Source organism: Dromaius novaehollandiae, chromosome 15 (assembly GCF_036370855.1).
Source record: "Dromaius novaehollandiae isolate bDroNov1 chromosome 15, bDroNov1.hap1, whole genome shotgun sequence".
Taxonomy (NCBI): domain Eukaryota; kingdom Metazoa; phylum Chordata; class Aves; order Casuariiformes; family Dromaiidae; genus Dromaius; species Dromaius novaehollandiae.
The window spans coordinates 12,818,805-12,838,589 of NC_088112.1; the positions used below are offsets into that span (position 1 = coordinate 12,818,805).

Genomic DNA, 19,785 nt, shown 5'->3' on the forward strand with positions numbered 1-19,785 from the left:
ACCAACGGGGTATTTTTTCCAAGCTCCTGACATCAATTGTGTCAACAAATACTTCCCACACTCAGAAAACAAGCAGCTGCTTTTATAGCCAGAGGTGCAGTTTACAGGCAAATCCCAGTTGTAATCAAGGAAGCCAATTTCAAATGATCAAGGTCTGGCTTTTCTTGGGGACAGAAGGGATGTGTGCAAGAGAGAAATGGGTCAGGTGATGGGTTAAATTGTGCCTAGGTATGATTTGACAATCACTCCCCCGATAACAGCTTATAATATTGACAATTTGTCTTCTGTTTTGTTTTGTGATTTCAGGAGCAGAAGGCACAGTGTTCCCTAAATCTATAGAAACTCCCAATGTCAGGGCAGACCCCTTCAAGGAACTAAGGTAAACTCTGGAATATGATTTAAAGGTAACTTGGTGGCACCTTGTTGGAATTGTGCTGGGAGTCATTTCTGCATGTAATATGACCGAGTTAAAGGAAATCATGGGTTGTGAGAGCATCATTTCTCCTCTGTAACATGCTCTACTTACCCTGGGCTCAGCCTTTGAAAAGAAATAGAGAAATCTTTCTCTGGCTATGGAGGGAGGTACTGGGATCTGTGCTGAATCACAGGGAGTAACAGCAGACAAAGGACTAATGTTCTGGCAGAATTATCTGTCTTGCAGAAATACAAACCCTCTTGACCTACACAGGGTCTAGCTGTGCATGGATGTCACTGTGGACACTCAGAGAAATACCACTTGCTGACAGCAACGTATCAGGAGGAATAAACAACACAGCTCTTGAGAATCTGCTTTGCCCTCAAGCTAATGCTGGGCATTATATGTTTACAAATATAGATATATCTATAAATATACATAAAATGTTTTTAAGTGTGGCCCTGCAGGCTAGTTTGGATGAACAGTGTCTCAAAAAGTGAGCAGTTGCCAGTGGCCTAATTGTATGGTCTAATACATTATTGACTAAGTCTTCTGAAATCTTCTGTCCTGAGGGTTGTAGCAGTTGCCATCAATGCTCTAATTATCCTTGCTTAAAAAAAGAGAAAAAGGAGAAGAGTCTCCAAAACGACATCTTGTCACTAGATCTTTGGTTGCAAACACTCCTTCCTTGAAGAGTGCTGAGGATGAAGATCTTAAGTCAGCTCAAGTTGTGTCCGAATGCCGCAGGTTTACTGCGGATGCACTGGATGGGAGAGGGCCTCTCGTTAACTCTCTCTGCCCTGATACTGGCGATAGATATGGCCCAGAGAGATCATAGTGGAAGATGAAGAATATCCTAGTTGCCTTCTCTTGCGTCTGTTACTATCTCTCACTTTCTGTCCAGAAACACTCTAATTGTTTCCATTTTGCATTCTGGGGGATCACATGTCAGATAAAAAGTGCAACGGTGTTGTGACTCAGTTTGTTATGGAAGTTTGTTCTGTTTTTGTGTGCAGTGACATTAACACCGCCTTGTCCTTTTTAGTGTCTTGGTATATTCCTTTAAAAAAAAGAAGAAAAACGGTCTTTGCTCAGCCTGCCACACAGCAGCTTGGGTAGCTCCAGCATCTCCTGTGGCAGAAAGATCCTCAGAAAGGGAAGAGTAGGGTAGTGCAGAGCACATGCAGCCTCCCCTTCTCCAGACATAGCAGGCAAGTGAAACAGTCAGACATTGGGTGGACTTACAAGTGAGATTTGGATGACAAAAGCTCTCTGATACAGTCCATCTTTGCTGCCATTTTCAGCAAAAAAATAAAATCTAGATTGTGGTTAGAATATACAATAGCATCTAAGTAACTTACAAAACCAGGTCCCATATTCCATACTGGTTTAAGTCCAAGTTTGCAGTTACTTAGGACTTCTTTAAACATGGGTGGGAATTTAATCCAAATAAATGTAAAACGTCACATTAAAGGGGACAAATGTGAATTAAAGTGGCCTTAATGTGATTGAGTATACTTCTGTTCTAAAGAGAATTAAGCTAAATGAAATTGAGATCAATTAATGGCAGTATCCATGCAAGGATTTGATTCAGAAGGTTTAATCTGCTTTAAATTCATACTGTTATTTCACTTGTTCTGTGTACAGAGCTGTTAGATAACTGACTTTCTTTGAAATTAGTGGACTATTTTAAAAAAAATCCTTTAAAGAATCTGGTGAGGATTTTTTTCTTTTTTTAAGGAGAAAGCCATTGAAAGTAAATAGGATTTACTTTGAAAAAAAGGGTCTAGAAGGTCCTAAAACATTTCATGTCCTTTTGAAAACTTTATCTCTTGACAGAAATAAAATGTGTTTTCCACCATCCTGAAAAGAAAAAAAAGGCAATGGTAGCATCGTGTAGAGACAGCAAGGTTTGCCAAGAGCAGCATGCTCTCTTGCTCCCCAACCAGGGAGCATTCATCCCTCGCTGTCTACACATACACAAGTTTGTTGGAGCACTGACTGCTTCTTAGATGAAACTGCCTTTTTGATGCAGTACAGAGTTCATAGAGGAAATAATCCTACTCTGAGGAGGCATTTTCTGGCACCGTCCTGTATTGATAGCGGTGTGTACACGTAAGGTGTCATTTTAGTCTACTTAAAAGATGCTGCAGTGACACGGGACTGAATGAGATGGCAGTCTGTGGGTCCTGAGCTGCTGTACATCACCAGGAGAACAGCGTTATAAACGTGCTCAGTAGCTAGTTGACTTTAAAAGGTGTTTTCTGTAATAAACAATGCAAGCCTTTCTTTCTGCCTTAGATTGAAGTTCCTATAGGGGAAAATGCACAGTCAGCTATTGCAGGCTATAGCGAGGCGCCTCCACCCTAGATCACTCTTCCTAGACCAAATGGTTAAGATTAGTTTTGCGAATTATCCATTTGCTCTTTTCAGTATCATATTGACTCTCACTTTTTCTTTAGGAGACTTCAAAATAAGGTGACAGCGACTGTCACTACCAAAAAGAGAGGAAACTAACTGCTCCTGTCACCACTGGGAGTCAGACCATCTGTATGTCTCCTTTCCCTTCCTGCTCTACTTAATAGATAAACTGATTTTCCCCTTCAAGATAGGCAATATGCCATAGTGCCAGCCATCTCTGTTTCTTTGCTTCTTTTTCTCCCATCTCCCAAATGCCTTAGTCATGCCCACGTGTCACAAAGACTGATATGGCCCAAGTGATGGCACACACCTTCTCAGCAGACTTTCTGTCCCCTTCTAGCTGATGAATGGTCTTCAGTTCATATAGCCTAATTCATTTATTAGTACCTGGCTGCTTTACAAGCTTTACCTTTCTGAGGAACAGGCAAGGTAGCTGTCCTCTCTGGTCACCAGCAAGCTCTGTGTGGTCCTCTTTTCTGAGTGTACTTTTTGAAACACTTGTGTCTGCAATCCTTTAGATGGGGAAGAGTACAGGTGGCAATGTGTTGCATACCTTTTTAGTGCTTCTTAAGCGCTAAACCCATCAAAGAGCCATAGGGCTGCAAGAATTGGTTTGGTGCTTGTTTGACACCAGTCTGGACTTTGTTGCTGATTTTTTTTCAGCAAGTTTTCAATGACTCCCTCCCATGCTACACAAAGGCGCATATCCTATTCAGCCCAGTTATAGTAAGAATGTGGAGGAGTCAGTGTTGTTGTACATGTTTTCTATTTGCGATCTAGGCTATTCCTTAGTAATGACCTATGAGCAGAAGTGGTTGAAAAACTATTTAATATATTTTTGTGAACATTTTCCGGTTTTTACTCACTTAAAGTAATTTCAGAGTCTTGAAAGTTTTGACAGTTGTTTACTGGGTGTTAGATTGGTCAAAAACAGTAAAAAGGCAAGCAAATTATCTTCAATTTTTTTGATTGTTTAACATTGCCATTCAGTAACATCCCAGAATAGTTTAGAGGCAGAGCTTGAGAGACTTGTTTGGGATGGGCTTTGAAGTATTCGTACTGATCTTCATTGACTCTTTGCGATGCTGGTTGGTGTTGTGACATAGCTTACTGTGATTGTCCATGTAAAGGCTGTATCCAAGATACTCTTTTCGCACTAGGTTGCTTTGTTTTAATAGTGCCCTAAGTATTTTAGTAACAGCCTGTCTTGTGAACCTTTCCTTGACCCCTACAGCAATCAATCACTTGCATTCCTCTTATCTTCTTCCAAAAGGCAAGCATATACCAAGGCAGCTAACAGAAGTTGTCCATCTACCACAAGCCCAGTGCTCTCATTGCCGTTGAGACATCTGCCGAGGCCAGGGATAAGGGCTAGACTGGCTGAGGAAGAGTGAGAAAGAAGGAAAATAATCTGGGGGAGAAAAAAATTAGAAGGTGGGTCCAATAAGAGAGAAAAGGCGAGGAGGACATTGTTTGCCTCACGAACGTGACTTTGTGAGGTCATCTTTCTTGAGGGTCTCACCTGACCCACTAGTGTCGCAGGGATCGGCTTGGGCACAGCACCATTGGGACATGGGTTGACCCCATCCCCTGCCTCAGCTCCCGCGTGCAGAGCTAGCAAAGGTACTTCCCCTAGCATCCCCCTGTGCAGGCACCCTGTAGCTGGAAAGCTGTTTCCCTCCAAATGGAGATCTCTAAGATTACTCAGCAGACTGTGTAAGGATTAGCTGAAAGGCTGTGGTTTAGGGCATCTCTGTCCCCAGAGTTAAATAAAAAGAGATCAGATAGAATGAAATTCATTCCGTGAGGAGCAAGCACAGACCTGGAAATCCACAATTACTGTAGGTTAAAAGAATCCAGTAGACAGCTCATCCAATGCCAGGAGACCAAGGAATGACTGTTTTTCCTGTAATATGCAAATATAGTTAAGGGAGAATTAATCTCTTGGGCTTGAATGTGTAATTTTTGTCTAAAGTTAATTATGGAGCACCGAAAGTACCAAAGTACCAAATGGCAGATGAAATGCACTTGCTGTTTGATTTTATTAGTGCAATTTTACCTTAGCATGTACAGTACTGAACTATCCAAATAGTCCAAATGAGACCCACTGTAGCCAAAAGCAGCTTAAATACAATGCTCAGCGAATATAACAATACTCATTTTGTAAAATAATAACTCTTAACGAATTAAGGTTTCTTTCAACTGTTTCACAAGGCAGCAGAGACATTTTCAATAAGTGGGAACGCAAATAATGTTTCTCTCTAAGACCCATTACATTAATAAAGATTAATAGAACAAAAATTAGAGGAAATGCAAAAAAATGGTACTAAAGAGGAAGTAATTGGTGGGTAATGGAAGTCATTTATTAAAGGATATTTTACGATACTGAAACATAGTTTAGTTTACAGTAAGCACATGAGGATTCTTGTCAGGTGTCAGCAATGGGAAAATGGTCTACTGTATACAGCCTTGTATCTAGCTGGTGTTATTTTTCTGATTGATTTACCAGAAGAGATGCAATTCTTTTCTGTGTTACACCATTCAATCCCCCAAATTTTGGTAGAGTACTACCAGCTTAAAAAACAACAGACTTTTGCCTTGAGATGAGTTTTACTTTTCGCATTATAACAAATACTTGATAATTATTTTCATATGGCACACACAGGGATAGGATTTATAGGACTATCTCCACTGTAGTCAACACAGATCTATTAGAATGCAACTAAAATAAAAGAACAGGTTCCTGATTTCTAAAGTTTAAGCTAATTTAAATGGACTTTGATGAGCTGCTTTTGAATTTTCCTTGTTATCTGACCATTCGAACTAAAATATAGCGTTTCAGCAGAAATGTTTAATTCTCCAGCCCTTGGAGGGCTCTGCTTGCACTGTCCAGGGGAGCAAGACCATCCTGTTGAGTGAAATATTAACTGATTTCCCAGTGGTGTACCATAACAGGACTCCTCCAGATTTGCCAGTGGGTCTCTTTGCCTTTTTTGTGTAGGGTGGTGCAGGACAGAGCCACTCACCTTCTGAGCTAGACAAATTTTATCAATGTGCTGTAGCTGACCTCCCCATTGGCTAAATACTCACTTCAGTGCTGTGGGAGATGACCACTCACTTGTTTGGTGTCTTTCACCCTTTCCTGAAACAGCCACCACACAAAGAAACCAGCTGGGCACAGATCAGACCAGGCAGAGCTCCCTACTCACTGCTCTGACTAGTTTTGGATGGTTTCAGAAACCCTCTCGGCACCATTATGGGACTCTCAGTCATTCTGAAGGGCAGTTAACCCATTCCTGCACATGACAGAAGTCCTCATCACTCTCCATTTATTAGTCTAGGAGACTGCATCCAATCCAAGTTTTCCCGTGACAGCTAGGACTCCCTGAAATGCTCTCTGTTGGATGAGACTTTCTCGGTGAAGAATTCACTGATTTCACAGCAACAACCACTTTGCTTTAACATTTCCTCCTGTTGCCACCACTTTAAAGGTCCTACCTGTTCCTCTAGTAGAGAAGGCAGGCCAAAGCCCCCTCCAAATCAAAGAAAGTCTTTCCATAGGCTTCTTGTGGACAGTATATTTGGAGTTCCTCATACAATGCGCTGGAGAGGAGGCTTTGGCTTACCAAGTCAGGGGCTGGGGCTTTCCGTCTGTTAAAATATTCCTATTGCAAAGGGAGATTGCTGCTCCTTCTCCTTGTCAGAGCAAATCTTCTCTTAATGGCCTTTACCTCTTTCACAACTCATACCCAAAAAGAGGGATTTAGCTCTTGGCTTCCTTTCCCTCCCCATTTTTAGCAGTGGAAACCTTGATATGGATCAGATCGTTGGATCATCCACACCTGGCAAATGGCAGAGGCGTTGACAGAGCTTTGCTGATTTATCCTAGCTGTATAAATCATGGCACTGCCCTGTTCACAGGGCTGCTAATGGGATCTGCACACAGGCAGGCAGATCCTCTTTGAGAGCTAATGGACAGTGAAAGCAGGCTTGGCAGGAACAGGAGCTTGGCATATTGGTGTATTGAGTGCAGTATATTGCCGATGTAAAAAATTAGATAGGCTCAAACTAGGAAGAAAGGAGGCCAAAATGTGTAGTTGAGCAGCTGTCAGTCTGGTGTGTGGCTTTCTTCAGATGTGCATGTGTCCCCTACGCAGCAGAAATGTGAGGGTGCATGTTCATGGGTGTGGGAGCAGGCATGTCCCATCAGAGCTACATGGCCTTCTGGAGAAGTGGAAGGAAGGCAGTAGGGGAGGGGGAGATTTCTAAATACCTAAATTGCTATCAAGTTGTATAGCATATGGGATAGGGAGCAGTGGAAATCTCTCTCTTGTTTGGGGTTTGGTGGGAGGATGCACAAGACTTCTCTCCTTTTGCATATAATTAAGCAGCATAACCACAACAAATGTATGCTTACTGAAACATTTCTCTAGAGAGGGAACAGTTTAACTTTTCCTGGGCCCCAAATCAAATACAACAACCTGCTTCATTACTCTCTCTCTCTGCATTTATTCTGTAGTGCTTTCCTAGCTTGCAAACAAAGCCTGTTTCTGGGGAGATATTAATCATCAACCCTGACTGTTATCTCAGATAACAGTCGGAGTATCTTTCTTGTACTCAAGATCTGTTTCTTGCCTAGGTGTGTTGTGCCCATGATAGTCATTAGTTTTCAACAGCCAAATATGACTTGCTGCATAATCAGAGCATTCATCTAACTATCTAGTGTAGCTCATAGAGGTGTACAAGCCACAGATCCTTTGGGACTTGAGAGAGGCCCTATCTGTGTGACCAGTCCGTACAGGCAGATATGCAAATACATCCATTTGAGTAACACAAAAATGTAGACTCTTTTTTTTTTCTTTTCACTTTCTGTGTGGCACACCACTAACCTTGAGTAGAAAGTGGATGTTAATAAATGCAGGGTCTTAAAAATGTGAGTTATAGCCATTTCACACTTCATGGCAGACTCATACTGGTGAAAAGGCTTAATACTTAATTACAATGCTTGTCCTTCTCTGAAGTACAGATGACATTCCTTAGATAGATTTTGCAATGACATCTGTGGAAATAAGTTGAGAAACTAATTAGTTATTCATATAAAACCGAATATTGACTGTGCACTGATCAAAAGGATGTGGTGACACCCATTCTAACATGAGACTATAACTATTAGTTTAGTCTGCTCCCTGAGGTGGTGTTTTTTGGAAGGTCTTACAGAAAATGATAAAAATAGTTTCTAGCCTCTAGAATGCAGATGTTTATAGAAAGTATTGCCTTTCATTTACATTTTGCTAATGATTAAGCAGGGCTACTATGCTCAGGAGTAGAATATTTTACTGCTTGTGCTCCAGGGGGAATATCTGGTTTGCAGTCTCTCAGGACCATTTCTGGTGTTTATAATGGGATCTGCAGGTTATTGACTACCTGCAACTATAAATGTCCTAAAAGCAATCATTAGACAACTACCCAGAGAGAAGGGCAGCAAACCAGCATGCTTGTTTCAGTGCCAGGTGGGGAACATGTTCCTCTTGCTGCACAGCCTTGCTAGTGATGTATTTATGTAGGGTGGTTTTGAGTTGATGCACTGTAAATCAGTTTGTGTGCTGGTGTGGGATGTGGCATTTGTAATCATCTGTAAGAGCTTCAGTAACAATTGTTTTATTGTAACATTTGTACTTGAAATGGAGCTATTTGTACCAAAGATACCAAGCGTGAAATATAGAAGTAAACAAAAAGGAGGCAAGGAAAACGCCTTACCTACATATCACTATGATCCCAATCCCATCTTTAATTCCTGTGCAAATTCTATGATATTTAGGATATGATCATGTTCAAAATGACTGAATAGCTCGGAAGAGAAGGAGAGTTTCCTCTGAACACAGTCCTTATCTTAAAGAAATGAGAGGAATGTAATCCCCTGAGCACTGTGTTTGCTTTTGATAGAAAAATGTGTGGTTTTCTTTAAAGTCTCTAGACGGGATTTTTATCAATAGGAATTGTCTAGAAATTAGCTGTGCTATTTTGTAGGAGTTGAGCCTTAGATCCCTGGACGCCTATTTACCCTACTGTGGCAGCACGGGGTGACTGAGTGGCTTAAGCAGTGAGACTTGCCACACACCGTCTCATGGGGGCCTGGCCAGCATAGGGGACACACCATGTGGCCCACGTGTCCTCTCAGCTGCTGTTCACCAAGCCCAGGAGATGACAGAGGAAGGGAATATGGCCAGAGTATAGTCCTCTCCAGCCATATATCCCACGCTTCTAAAAACTGGAGTGAAGAAGAAAACAGGCAAAAGAAATCTTTGCCTTACTTAGCACTCGGTACTGCTTTTAAAGAAGTAAATATGTCCCAACTGAAACTTTGCCTTGGAGCACTTTCTCTGACAAAACTCTCACTGCCCGCAGCCGTGCAAAGCTCAGCCCAGCAGCTCCGGCTGGACTTTTGCCTGCTGAAGGGCAACAGGTATGAACTACCTTCCTTAAAACAGACTGTTTAACACTGACTTCTCGTTAACCTGGCACAAAATAGGGAAGGACAGTTTAGACACTTTCTCACCCAAGTTAGGAGTTCCTCAGGGTTTTGTTATCTACCGCTTTCAGCACGTGCGTGAGGGTTAGGCTGTATCAAAGCAATCATACTTAATGTTTAGGTTGAGTGAGGTATATTGAGCTGTACAAGTCCACTGTGATTAAAAAGGACCCTTTTACAGACATACTAATTGTACTTTAGACTAGTCAGGAATCAATAGCTGTTGTATAACAGTCAGGAGTCAATAGCTGTTGTATAACGATACTAAAACTAGAAGAAAAATGTATCTATAACTATAATGGGATTCTTTCTTTTGAAAGTGGTATTTTGTATACTTGCTAAGAAGAATCATAAATATTCACTGTGCCTGCAGAATCTTTATTCTGAATTTATGTATCATGGAGTTGTTTTCTGTAGGCCAAACAGGCATAGCTATGTCATTTTTCATGACTTGAATTGATTTTATCTTTTTAACATGTGGTTGCTGCTGCAGCTCTACTTTTCTGGTATATTTTGTAGTATGGATTTATCCTATTGGCTATTGTGGCACCTCTGGCTGTTCTGACTAATATTAATTTCCTAGCATATGGCATTGGTCAGACACATTTGTGGTCATACAAAAGGAATGTCACTCCCTGCTTTCGTATGGTTTTGGACTTCAGTCTGCCTCTGAGCACATAGGCAGCACATGTCTAATGAGAACCCAGTTCTAAATATGACTCAGCTTTAAAATCTGTGTCCCTCAAGTGGTGGGACAGTACTTAGAGCAAGAAGTGGGCTTTTTTTACCTCTCGGCAGTGTACCATGCAAGCCCAGTGTCAGAAGTAGCTGCCATATCTTCACTGTACTTCAAGTGAGGCTTATTAAATGGGAGGCTGTCATTTTGCTCTACAGGCAAATCATAGCAATTCCCACAGGCTGGAATTGAAAATACATATGCAGATTCAGCTCTGAAAACAGAATCCTTTAGTTTCCTTACACACACCTGCTTTACAAATGCTGTGTGGGTGGCACCAAACCACAAGTGCTGGAGCTGACCATGCTTAGATCCTGCAAGCATTCAGACTGAAAACCGTACCTGGTGGCCATCAGCCCATCCTGAGGAAGACCTTAGGCATCCAATTCAATTAGCAGATGGCAGGCTTAAAGCTAACAAGGGAAGCAAATGCATACTTAAGTTGTGGACTTGTTATCGCAGGATGTTTTGCAGACCAAATGTTATAAAGGTTATAAAAGGAATTAGATTTATGGAGGGTGAGTTTATCAGTGGTTATCAACCACTGGCCTGGACAGTGGCCGAAGAAACCCCTGAAGCTCTGGGAGGGTAAATGGAGGCAAGACCTGGTCTGTTCTTGCCGGCTTCTCGTACTCCTTCCTCAGGCACCTGTTACTGCCTGCTTCTGTCAGAGACAGCATGAAGGCCAAGACAGACCTTTCAGCTAACTTCCAATATTAATAAACCTCAGGTACCAGGTTTGTCTAGATCTCCTTTGGAAGGCCATTAGGATTTCTTTCATCTATGGAGCTTTGGTGAGAGCTGGACTGTGCTATCAGATACCACCATGAGCAAAGTGTGGCTCACCAGAGTCTTTGGGATCCTCATAAAACTCTCAGTTCCTACCCTGCTCTCTCCTTCATCTGGGAGGATAATAAAATATTGCTAGCACATGAGCACGAGCTGCGTGCTCCTGCACGCTCTCTGGGCTCAGCAGCAAGTGGCTTGGCTTCACTGGCATGGAGATCGTCGGTGCCTGACCCTGTCCCTGCTCCATGCTCATCTCCCATGGAGCGAGGCATGAGAAATGCAGCAGCTCCTGGTGCCTGCAATGCCAGCCAGCTCCAGCTGCACAGATGCTGCCGGCTGCTTCCTCTTTCTTATCTCAGTCTTAAAGAAGTTGATAGACCTCAGACCCCGCCGTCTCATTTCCCTGCGTCTGAGGTTGGCAGTCCTCAGCTCTGGTTCCCAGCCAAGCTGGGGCTTTTCAGCATGACTAGCTGAAGAAAACAGCAAAGTTTCATCTGGCCAAACATAGGAAAGCACCCTATGAAAGGTGGACCATGGCTAGTTTGAAAGGCAAAGTCGCAGCCACCATTTCTTCTATCACCCAAGGTGGCTGTTATAAATACACACCCCAGTGCACATAGGCTGCTTTGCTGGCAAGTAAAATAACAGTGTTTCACTTCAGCTGCATGAGGACAACATGTCCTTGGACAGAAGAAGCCAAATGACTATTATAAGTGTGTACTTCACCATGTCGCGTGGCTGTAGGGCCATGCAGAAGATCAGGAAGCAGAAATTTGATTACAGCCCAGTAACAGGCAGAAAGCAGGCGACTGGCTCCAAGGAAGCCTGAGAAACACGTTTGGAAATGCAGCCTGAGTCTCTAGAGAGGGGCAGCAAATTTGCCAGCGCGTGGGCGGTAGCTGCAGGAGGTGAGGCGCTTCGCTCGCTGGGTTAAAATATCACAGGGCACGAACGAACCAGGGTCAGGCTCATGAGACCTGGCAGCCGTTTCACCAGCTGAAACTCGCAGCCCACCTCTCCGTCTCTCGTGCTGAGCTGACCTCAGTCCATGAGTTCTCTCCTGCCTTTCACAATGTAACAAGAAAAACACCTTCTCCCTCTCTTTCTCTGGTTTCGTGTCGTTAAGGACGGTTGTGGAAAGGCTGGCTGAGGAGATGCTATAAAGTGACACTGGAGAATCAAGCAAGAAAGTAAACCAAAAAAAAAAAAAAAACCCCAGACTTAGGTCATCTAGTATCATAAAAGAACTTGTAAAGCAGAGGGGAAATGGCCTCCTGGTAGGTTGTAGCACAGCTGAGAGGGCCGTTAATGAGGGGATATGCTGCCGAAAAGAGATGTTCTCTGCCAGTGAACTCAGTGAAAATCTGCTTATATTTGATATAATAAGGGCAGAAAGCAAGACACAAAGGGTTTATGCTGCTAGTGCCAAACTGTGTGGCAGTGATAAAAATCTGTCACATCCTGCCCAATTCCTGAAGTATTAATGTTTTATAACACAGAGCAAGAAGTAACATAATATGTCAATTTAATTTTTTTTCTTAAGGATTTGGCATCTTAACTTTAATGAAGTAGTAATAAATATAAATGGATATTAATGGGAGATTATTAGAACTGTTCATTTTGATAGAAAATATACTGTATCTTCCCATGCAGTGTCAGAGGTTAAAGATTATTACTGCTTCCTAAGGCTTCTGAAATTAAATTCTCTCTCTTATGACCCACCAAGTATGATTGAAAAAGTGTGCGTGTGGAATGGTGTGGAATAAACTCACATTGCAATGGAAGTCTCTTAAGAAAAACAGGATATCTTACATGGTTTAGCTGATATCTGTCTGTAAAGATGGCAGCTTTTTTTATAAATAGGAAGAATTTCATTTTGAATGCCTAAGTGCTGCCAGGAGAATCACCTGGAAAGCACAGAGAAACTTCTGAGAAGGTCCAGAGATTTCAGCCATCTCCAAAGTTCCCTGGTTAAAAACTACTTGAATTTAACAGGCCATAAGCTTTTATGTGGTTTATACATTCTAATTAATTAAAAATAACATTTCTGACAGATCCTTTTAGGGTACAAAATGAAGTCTTACATAATGCTGTTCATTTCTATCTAAAGCCTCCAAACCACTCAGTGCCAGATTATCCACTCTTGTTCCTATGGAGCAGAAGGAACTGTGCTGGCAACACGGTGGGAAAAGTGAATCCCAGCAGTGCTGTGGCAGGCAAGTTCAGGCAATATGAATCTTCTCCTAGCGAAATCTGAAGCTTTAGGTTTATATCATACTGCAGGCACTGATTTAAATCACTGAAATTTTTTGAAGTATGAAAATTTTAGTAATATGGGATTAACTGTGTGTTTTTGGTACTAGTATTAATAGGCTAAATCCTGCAACAATATTTTGGCTTTATTCAAAAAAAGTTCCCATTAGGAGTCATGTCATAAAGATGCACTGGCCTAGCACTTTACATCTCTTCATCGCTTCTGTGTAATTCACTTCAAGTTAGTGAGGCCTTTTGTAAACACACTGTATGCATTTCTGGGGGAGCTGCATGTCTGGAAAACACACCGGTCCTGAATTCAGACCTTTAACTCGTAGCTGCCTTAGGGTGGGACTTGGCCCATGTGAGTGTTGCATACTTCAATAAATGCTCAGCTTTTGCTATATAGATTCAAGCTGATTGTATCTAGAGTCATTCCTCATTCATGTAGGCTCTGTTCCTGCATTTAGCTGTCACTAAAGCATATCAGTTCAGGCCTAGTGTTTTGCAAAAAAAAATCTTGCTCAAAGCACCAAGGGCAGTACTGCCGAAGAGAAGGGACAATGGGACACTGACTCTCTGCTACTCCTTGCCTCCTCTTGCATGCTTAGCATGTCACAAATTTTCTAAACTGCCCACTAAATATGTTGATTTTATGGGTCCTCAGCTCAGTAATGGGATATCCTTTAATCTGTCTACCCACTGGCATTGTTCTGAGCAGTGAGAGAGGACCAAGCAATGACTTTGCCAGAACATTTTGCGGAGCTGGAAGATGCATGATATTCAAACAAAGTCACACTAGGAGTCTAAATCTATGAGTCTAGAGGTTAGTTACAGATAGAAAGAATAAATCAAGTAATAAAGGTTGCCTGTAAAAAAAAGATGCAGCCTCTGAAATGAAGACACTTTAGAGTTCATCATAAACCTCTGACACATATTCAGTCACTCCGCCTGCCGTCACGGTCTGAAATATATTTCAAGGTGCTTGCATATTTTATGCTGTGACCTCTAATAAATAGATACACATATTCAGTGATGTTGCATTATACCTTGTGAATTGATGTGGCATGAAAGAGGAAGCCGTGTCAACGCAATGGGAGTTTTGCAAGCAAAGGTGCTCAAATACACATTAAAACTGTTTCTCTGACTCATGCAGTATGTCAAAGTGTCAGTGCCATACCAAAGGGAGTGTTGTTTTCATAATCATCTTTTTGAGGAAGCTTTCCTGTAGCTGGATGTCAGTTCCTTGTTTCTGAGTGAAGCACAGAGTGTACTGTTTCCCTGGAGTTTGGCTTTCCTTGTCCAGTCTATTACAGGTTACAGCACTGGCTAACCTGCCAGTGGGACTGAAAGATTCCACAACGAATGAAATGCTTTTTGTTTGGCATTTCCTAAAAAAAATTTGGTATAAACAGAATGAACATCTTTGGTTCTGTTATCTTTTACTTAGAGTGATGAATAGCGAAATTAATCTTCAAGAGCTGGGCTGAAATTTTGACAGAGGCTGCCGAATACTTACATATAATGCTTCTTTCACTCCCCGAATGGAGTTTGTGGCTCTTTTGAAAGACAGATTACAAGAGTTTTGTAGGACCAATCCTTAAAACTGACAATCCCTTGATTTTTAGTAGCTATCAGGAATTAGCAGTATGGCATTGATTTATGAACATATCCAGGCCACTTCTGCACAGATTCCTTCTTTTCAGAAGTAAGTATTCTGGTGGCTGCTGGTGTACATGTTATCCATCAAGACCCATCAGCCACTCTCCATATGTTTTGCTGCAGTCAGAAAAATGCAAAATTCTTCTCAAAAGTGTCATTTGCTAGACTGCAAGAAGTGCACTTTCAGAAAGTGTGAAGAGAGATTAACAGTGAAGTAGAGCAGGCAGGAGTCACTGGTAGATTTATTATTAGTCAGAATTTCCAACAGCAAGTTTAGACTTTTGAGAACCTAATTTGAGAGATTCTTTTTTTAAAAGGCTTGATTTTGCAAAGATTGATGGTCCATATCGTATAAATATTAGGGGGTCACAAGCTGGTCATTTAAAAAAGAGAATATTGGCCAATTCTGGCATTTCCTACTTCGTTTAGAAAAAAAAAAGGAACCAAACTTAGGGGGAAAAAAAGCTGATGTTTTAAATGTTTGTGGGCTCTATAAGAATGTGCAGACTTTGCAAATCTGACTCAACTACTTGAAAAATTATGAGATCTTCTTTCAGTGAAAGGCTAGAGAAACAGGGAAGAGACCAGCACAATCTGTTACTGTGTGCGAATAATGCAGTATATCCCTGTGACATGCCACTAAACTTCATCTCGTAAGAGTAATCTTGAAGTTAAAACGTGTCAGAATTACCATATTTTTTTCCAAAACTATTTGTATATGTAAAAGTCCTGAGAAGGCATAGTAATAGAGAAGTCATGCATTACGCTTCTTGTTTTATCGGCTTATCTGTTTTCTTTTAGCATTAGTTAAATGTTATATCAATGTCTGAAGAGTTTAATATATGTGAATTGGAGACTTTGAGTAGCGCGAGAGGTGATATACAAGGTGTGCACACAAGTAGCTTCAGCATTACTGCTCATCTGAATGATTGCTGCTTTATCCTGGATGTTAGAACAACTCCAGTCGCTAACCATATTTCCAGTTGCAACCCTTAATATGATCGTGAAGAAGGTGAGGCTGTAGTATTTTTCAAGGTTATAACTTTGAGTGATCTATGGGTAATGCAAAGTTTGACCATGTGTAAATTCCATTCTTCTGTGATATATAGGCCCCGATTGCCATAGAGTTAATGAAGCCGTAGAGCGCAGAACAGCGGTGTGGTGTGGGTCGGCAGAGCGAGCACACCACTCCATGCTATTAAGCCAGTCACTCAGAAATACACTGGCAGCTTTGCCATTAGCATGGCTCAACTTTTCCCGCTGTGCACTCTGCTAATATAAATATTCGGAGCTGCTTTAATATGCACTCAGGCTACGAGCATATGTCTGTAAATTTCTCTGAAACTCTGCCATTTTTTTATATTGAAATAGGTGAATTTAGAGCTGTTTGAATTCTGTCTCCATACGCTCAATACAAAGCAAAGTGAGAACAAGAGCTGGATGTCACAGTCACAGGAGAAGCTGCATTTCTGTCCTCAAGCGCATCCACAAATGCACCAGGTCTTGATCCTTTCGGGACGGGATTCCAAAAATCTCCCATTCTCATACCAAACCCTGTGACAGCACTCGGCGCACTGTGCAGAGCACTACAGAAATACCTGAGCTAGCTTTGGCTTGGGAAGGAGGATAGCACAGGTACGAGGAAGCTTTGCACAGGACAGTTTAGCTTCCCGCACTGCCTTGTTCTGTGTAGAAGTGTTCTCTGCGCATTAATCATGCCCACTCTTTAGGTCTAACTGAGCTCAAGAAATTGTAGTCCTATTCCTGGACAGTAAGTGTGCATATCACAAAAAATCACCAGTGCTAGTAGCTTTGGCATGTCCAGCAGCAGAAAGGACTGGTAAATTTTCCTCATAAGAGCTCACGGGGTTATTTGCTGAGCCAATTGCCTAGTGTAGCCTGGTTCGCTCTGTTAGTGGAAAGTAAATACAAAAGCTCTTTCTCACAGTGCCCAGCAATGTTTGTCTTCCAGGTCAGCTTGCCTGCGGTGACATTAGTGTCCCCAGAGCTTCTGAACTTAATGATTTTCTGGTTGCTGCTTGCCTGCTTGAAGCGGTCCTAGTCCATCCTCCAGTGTGTTCTTCCTGTCAGTCACTATGGGAACAGCAATCAAAGCTCTTATTTATGGCACTGTAAACGTCCAAGGTCACAGAGCACAGGTCTAGTGGGAACAATTAAAACAGGCCTGTCCAGTTACACCTCTTTAAGCCCTCCCCACATTATACCTCTAACTAGAGCAGTAAAGTTAAAGCAGCATGACTGTCAGAATGTGACTGCTTTATAAAAGATATCCTTTATAGGAGATAACAATACGGAGTGTACTGTCATCTACAGAAATATGTTAGGAATGTAGTCAGCATAGGTAATGTTGGGAGAAATCTTAAATCCTGACTCAAGGTTGGATTCTGCACTCCCTGATGCTGTGCGATGCTGAGCGCATCAGGCAAGAACGCATCCCTGCGTTTCCATCTGCCCCCAGTATGGTACCAGCTTTATGCAGGCTTCAGTAAGGCAGGTGACACTTCAGCCGCCACAAAGTCTGCTGGGATTAAGTCATTTGAACTCTTTTGAAGTGGAGGAGTAAGTTCATACTGGATTGAGGGTTTGTGTGGATTCAGTGTTTTTGATCTAGATACTCGTCGATTTTTACCATCTCTAGAAACTGTGACTCCAAATAGTCACAGCTGTATAAAAAGCTCTGTAAACTAGATTCAAGGCAACATCTGCCAAGGTGGTCCTGGTAAAATGATCACTCTCTTACTTTCATCACCTATGAACTAAAAACTGCAAATGATCTTTTTTAGGGTAACAACAAATGTTCTGTTTATAGCTGGTGACTTACTTTAAAGGTTGTACACAGGAAAAAAGAGAGGACTGTGGGAATCATTGGGGTAAGAGGTAGGGAAGGAGACCAGTGACCTTAATAGTGCCAGAGGGACAGAAAAGTAATTCTTTGGCAATTTCCAATTTTTGTAAGAGCCAGCTGTCTCCCTCTCCCCCCCTATTTAAGCTGCAGTCGAGTTCTGTGCGATAGGACTCGTGTTCCCATTGTCAATGTTTTATTGAGTCTGGGGATGAAATAGCTTCCTTCCCTTGCGCATTCGTATGGTATCTTACATAAGAATGAGAATCATTTAGGCCAGAAGATTGGGCAGCAGATACTACATCAAAATAAGATATTGTTACCTCTTTCATATGGAATGGGCACAAAAAGATGCAACACCAGAATTTTAAAGACGGGCTAGCAGATGCGTAAACATCTCTACAGTGTTTTTAATGATCCAGTTATTTCAAATATTTTCCCTTCCAGGTCACAGCTAATTAAGTTTGGCTGAGCAGAGCATGTTTGGTCAATGTTTTCTTATGCAGGATTAGTTCCTAGGTGCTACAAATGAAACCAGGGTTCGTACTGTGCTTAATGCTGTGTAGACACTGAGAGAGAAAGTTCTTGCTCCTAACATGTTCTGACATACAAGAAAAGACAAAAGGAGACCCAGGCACAAAGAGGTGAAATAACTGTCCTGGTGGAGTCTAGCAGTGCAGGGGCAGAACACAGGTTAACTCCCAGGACATTGCCTTTCCACCACTTCTAATTACAGTCCTAAATTGCTTTGAAAAAAACAAATCTTCACTGCCACAGTAAGCTGGGACCCTGGGATGTTGCATAGACACAAAATGTGTTTCAAACAGCAGACCAAAAAACATCAAAGAAAGTTTCTTTTTTGAAGCCATCTTAGCACAGGAGGCAATTAAAGCCAGATTTTGACCAATGCATCTTCTAAGACTGTCTGATACTGTGCCAGCCATCTGTCCAGCTGGTGCTGGTGTGCTGTCATCTGCTTATTCCAATAAAGATCAAGTTGGAAAAGACCTCACTGAGTTGCAGCTGCCCCGAATCAGCCTGGCTACAGAGCTGTCTGCCATGTGCTCTCCTGTCACCTCTCTTGACATGGGACCATGCTGTATACATCTCTCTCTAAACAAGAGGAAGCCACAGGACTGCAAATGATTATTGTGAGCTGACAGGCAGCCAGCAGACAGCGCTGCGTGAACAGAAAACCTCTTGGCTAAGAAATGGAGCAGAGGAGTAACAAATTTTCTTGTTAAAGGCTAAAAGAGAATGGAGGAAGGGAGTCCCACCATGCGTTTGAAGTGCCAAACTAGGAGCTGTGACTTCCTGTAGGGTCAATGGACCAGCAGAGTACCCGTGTGCTGGGACAGGTGTAGTCATTGAAGTGCTCTGACTCTTCTGCTGAAGGCCCAGTGATATATAAGAAAATGAAGCTCCTAATTCATACACATGAAGTTGGACAGTTACAGTTAGAGTAGAAATAATGAGCAAACCTTGCTTCTCTTTTGGCTTCCAGAAGGAACTGTGGAACTCCAGGCTGCATCAATTGGTCTAATGCATATACCAGCTCTTTGTGCAAGCCTTGCTTCTCATATCCTTAGACTACCACTACTTCAGGAAGAATCCCACTGGTGGTAGACAGTACAGTGACCACTTTTGTGCTTGCCTTTTATATGGAAGGTATTTTTTTTGAGAGTGATCAGTCCCTATGTCCCTTCAGTTATGAACAAATGATGTAACTCAAAACAACCAACTTGGAAAAAACAAATGACATATCACATATTGGAGTAGGCTCAGCTCTTCAGAGATATTGCAGCTTCTCACAGTTCAGGCAGTAGAATGAAGGTCATCTTTCATAGGCACCATATCCAAATAGATTGTCTCAGGTCTGTCTGTAGTCAATGCAAAGAGATATTCAGCTCTACAGGTTAATCAGCCTGTCCTAAGACAACGTTCTAAATAAGATTTTGTGCTCTTTTCATACCAGCCTCTCTTCCTCAACTACAGGTTGAGTCTGGATGACTGTTACACACCTAACATTTTTCAGCGCAAGGTAACATCTAGCATGGAATGCATGTCATCTGCCTGTACCTCCTGAAGCCCTTGAAATTGTGGCTCTTTATTCAAAA

General features: G+C 42.0%; 1 protein-coding gene across 10 annotated transcripts in view; it reads left to right on the forward strand.

The window, feature by feature from the left end:
• Window positions 1–19,785, forward strand: part of SGCD (sarcoglycan delta) — a 371,727-nt gene that overhangs the window by 324,178 nt on the left and 27,764 nt on the right. For all 10 annotated transcript variants that reach the window (XM_064520921.1, XM_064520920.1, XM_064520923.1 and 7 more), the window contains one exon: window positions 307–379. In XM_064520921.1, coding sequence (XP_064376991.1) covers window positions 307–379 — 73 coding nt within the window. The remainder of the gene's footprint in view (window positions 1–306; window positions 380–19,785) is intronic.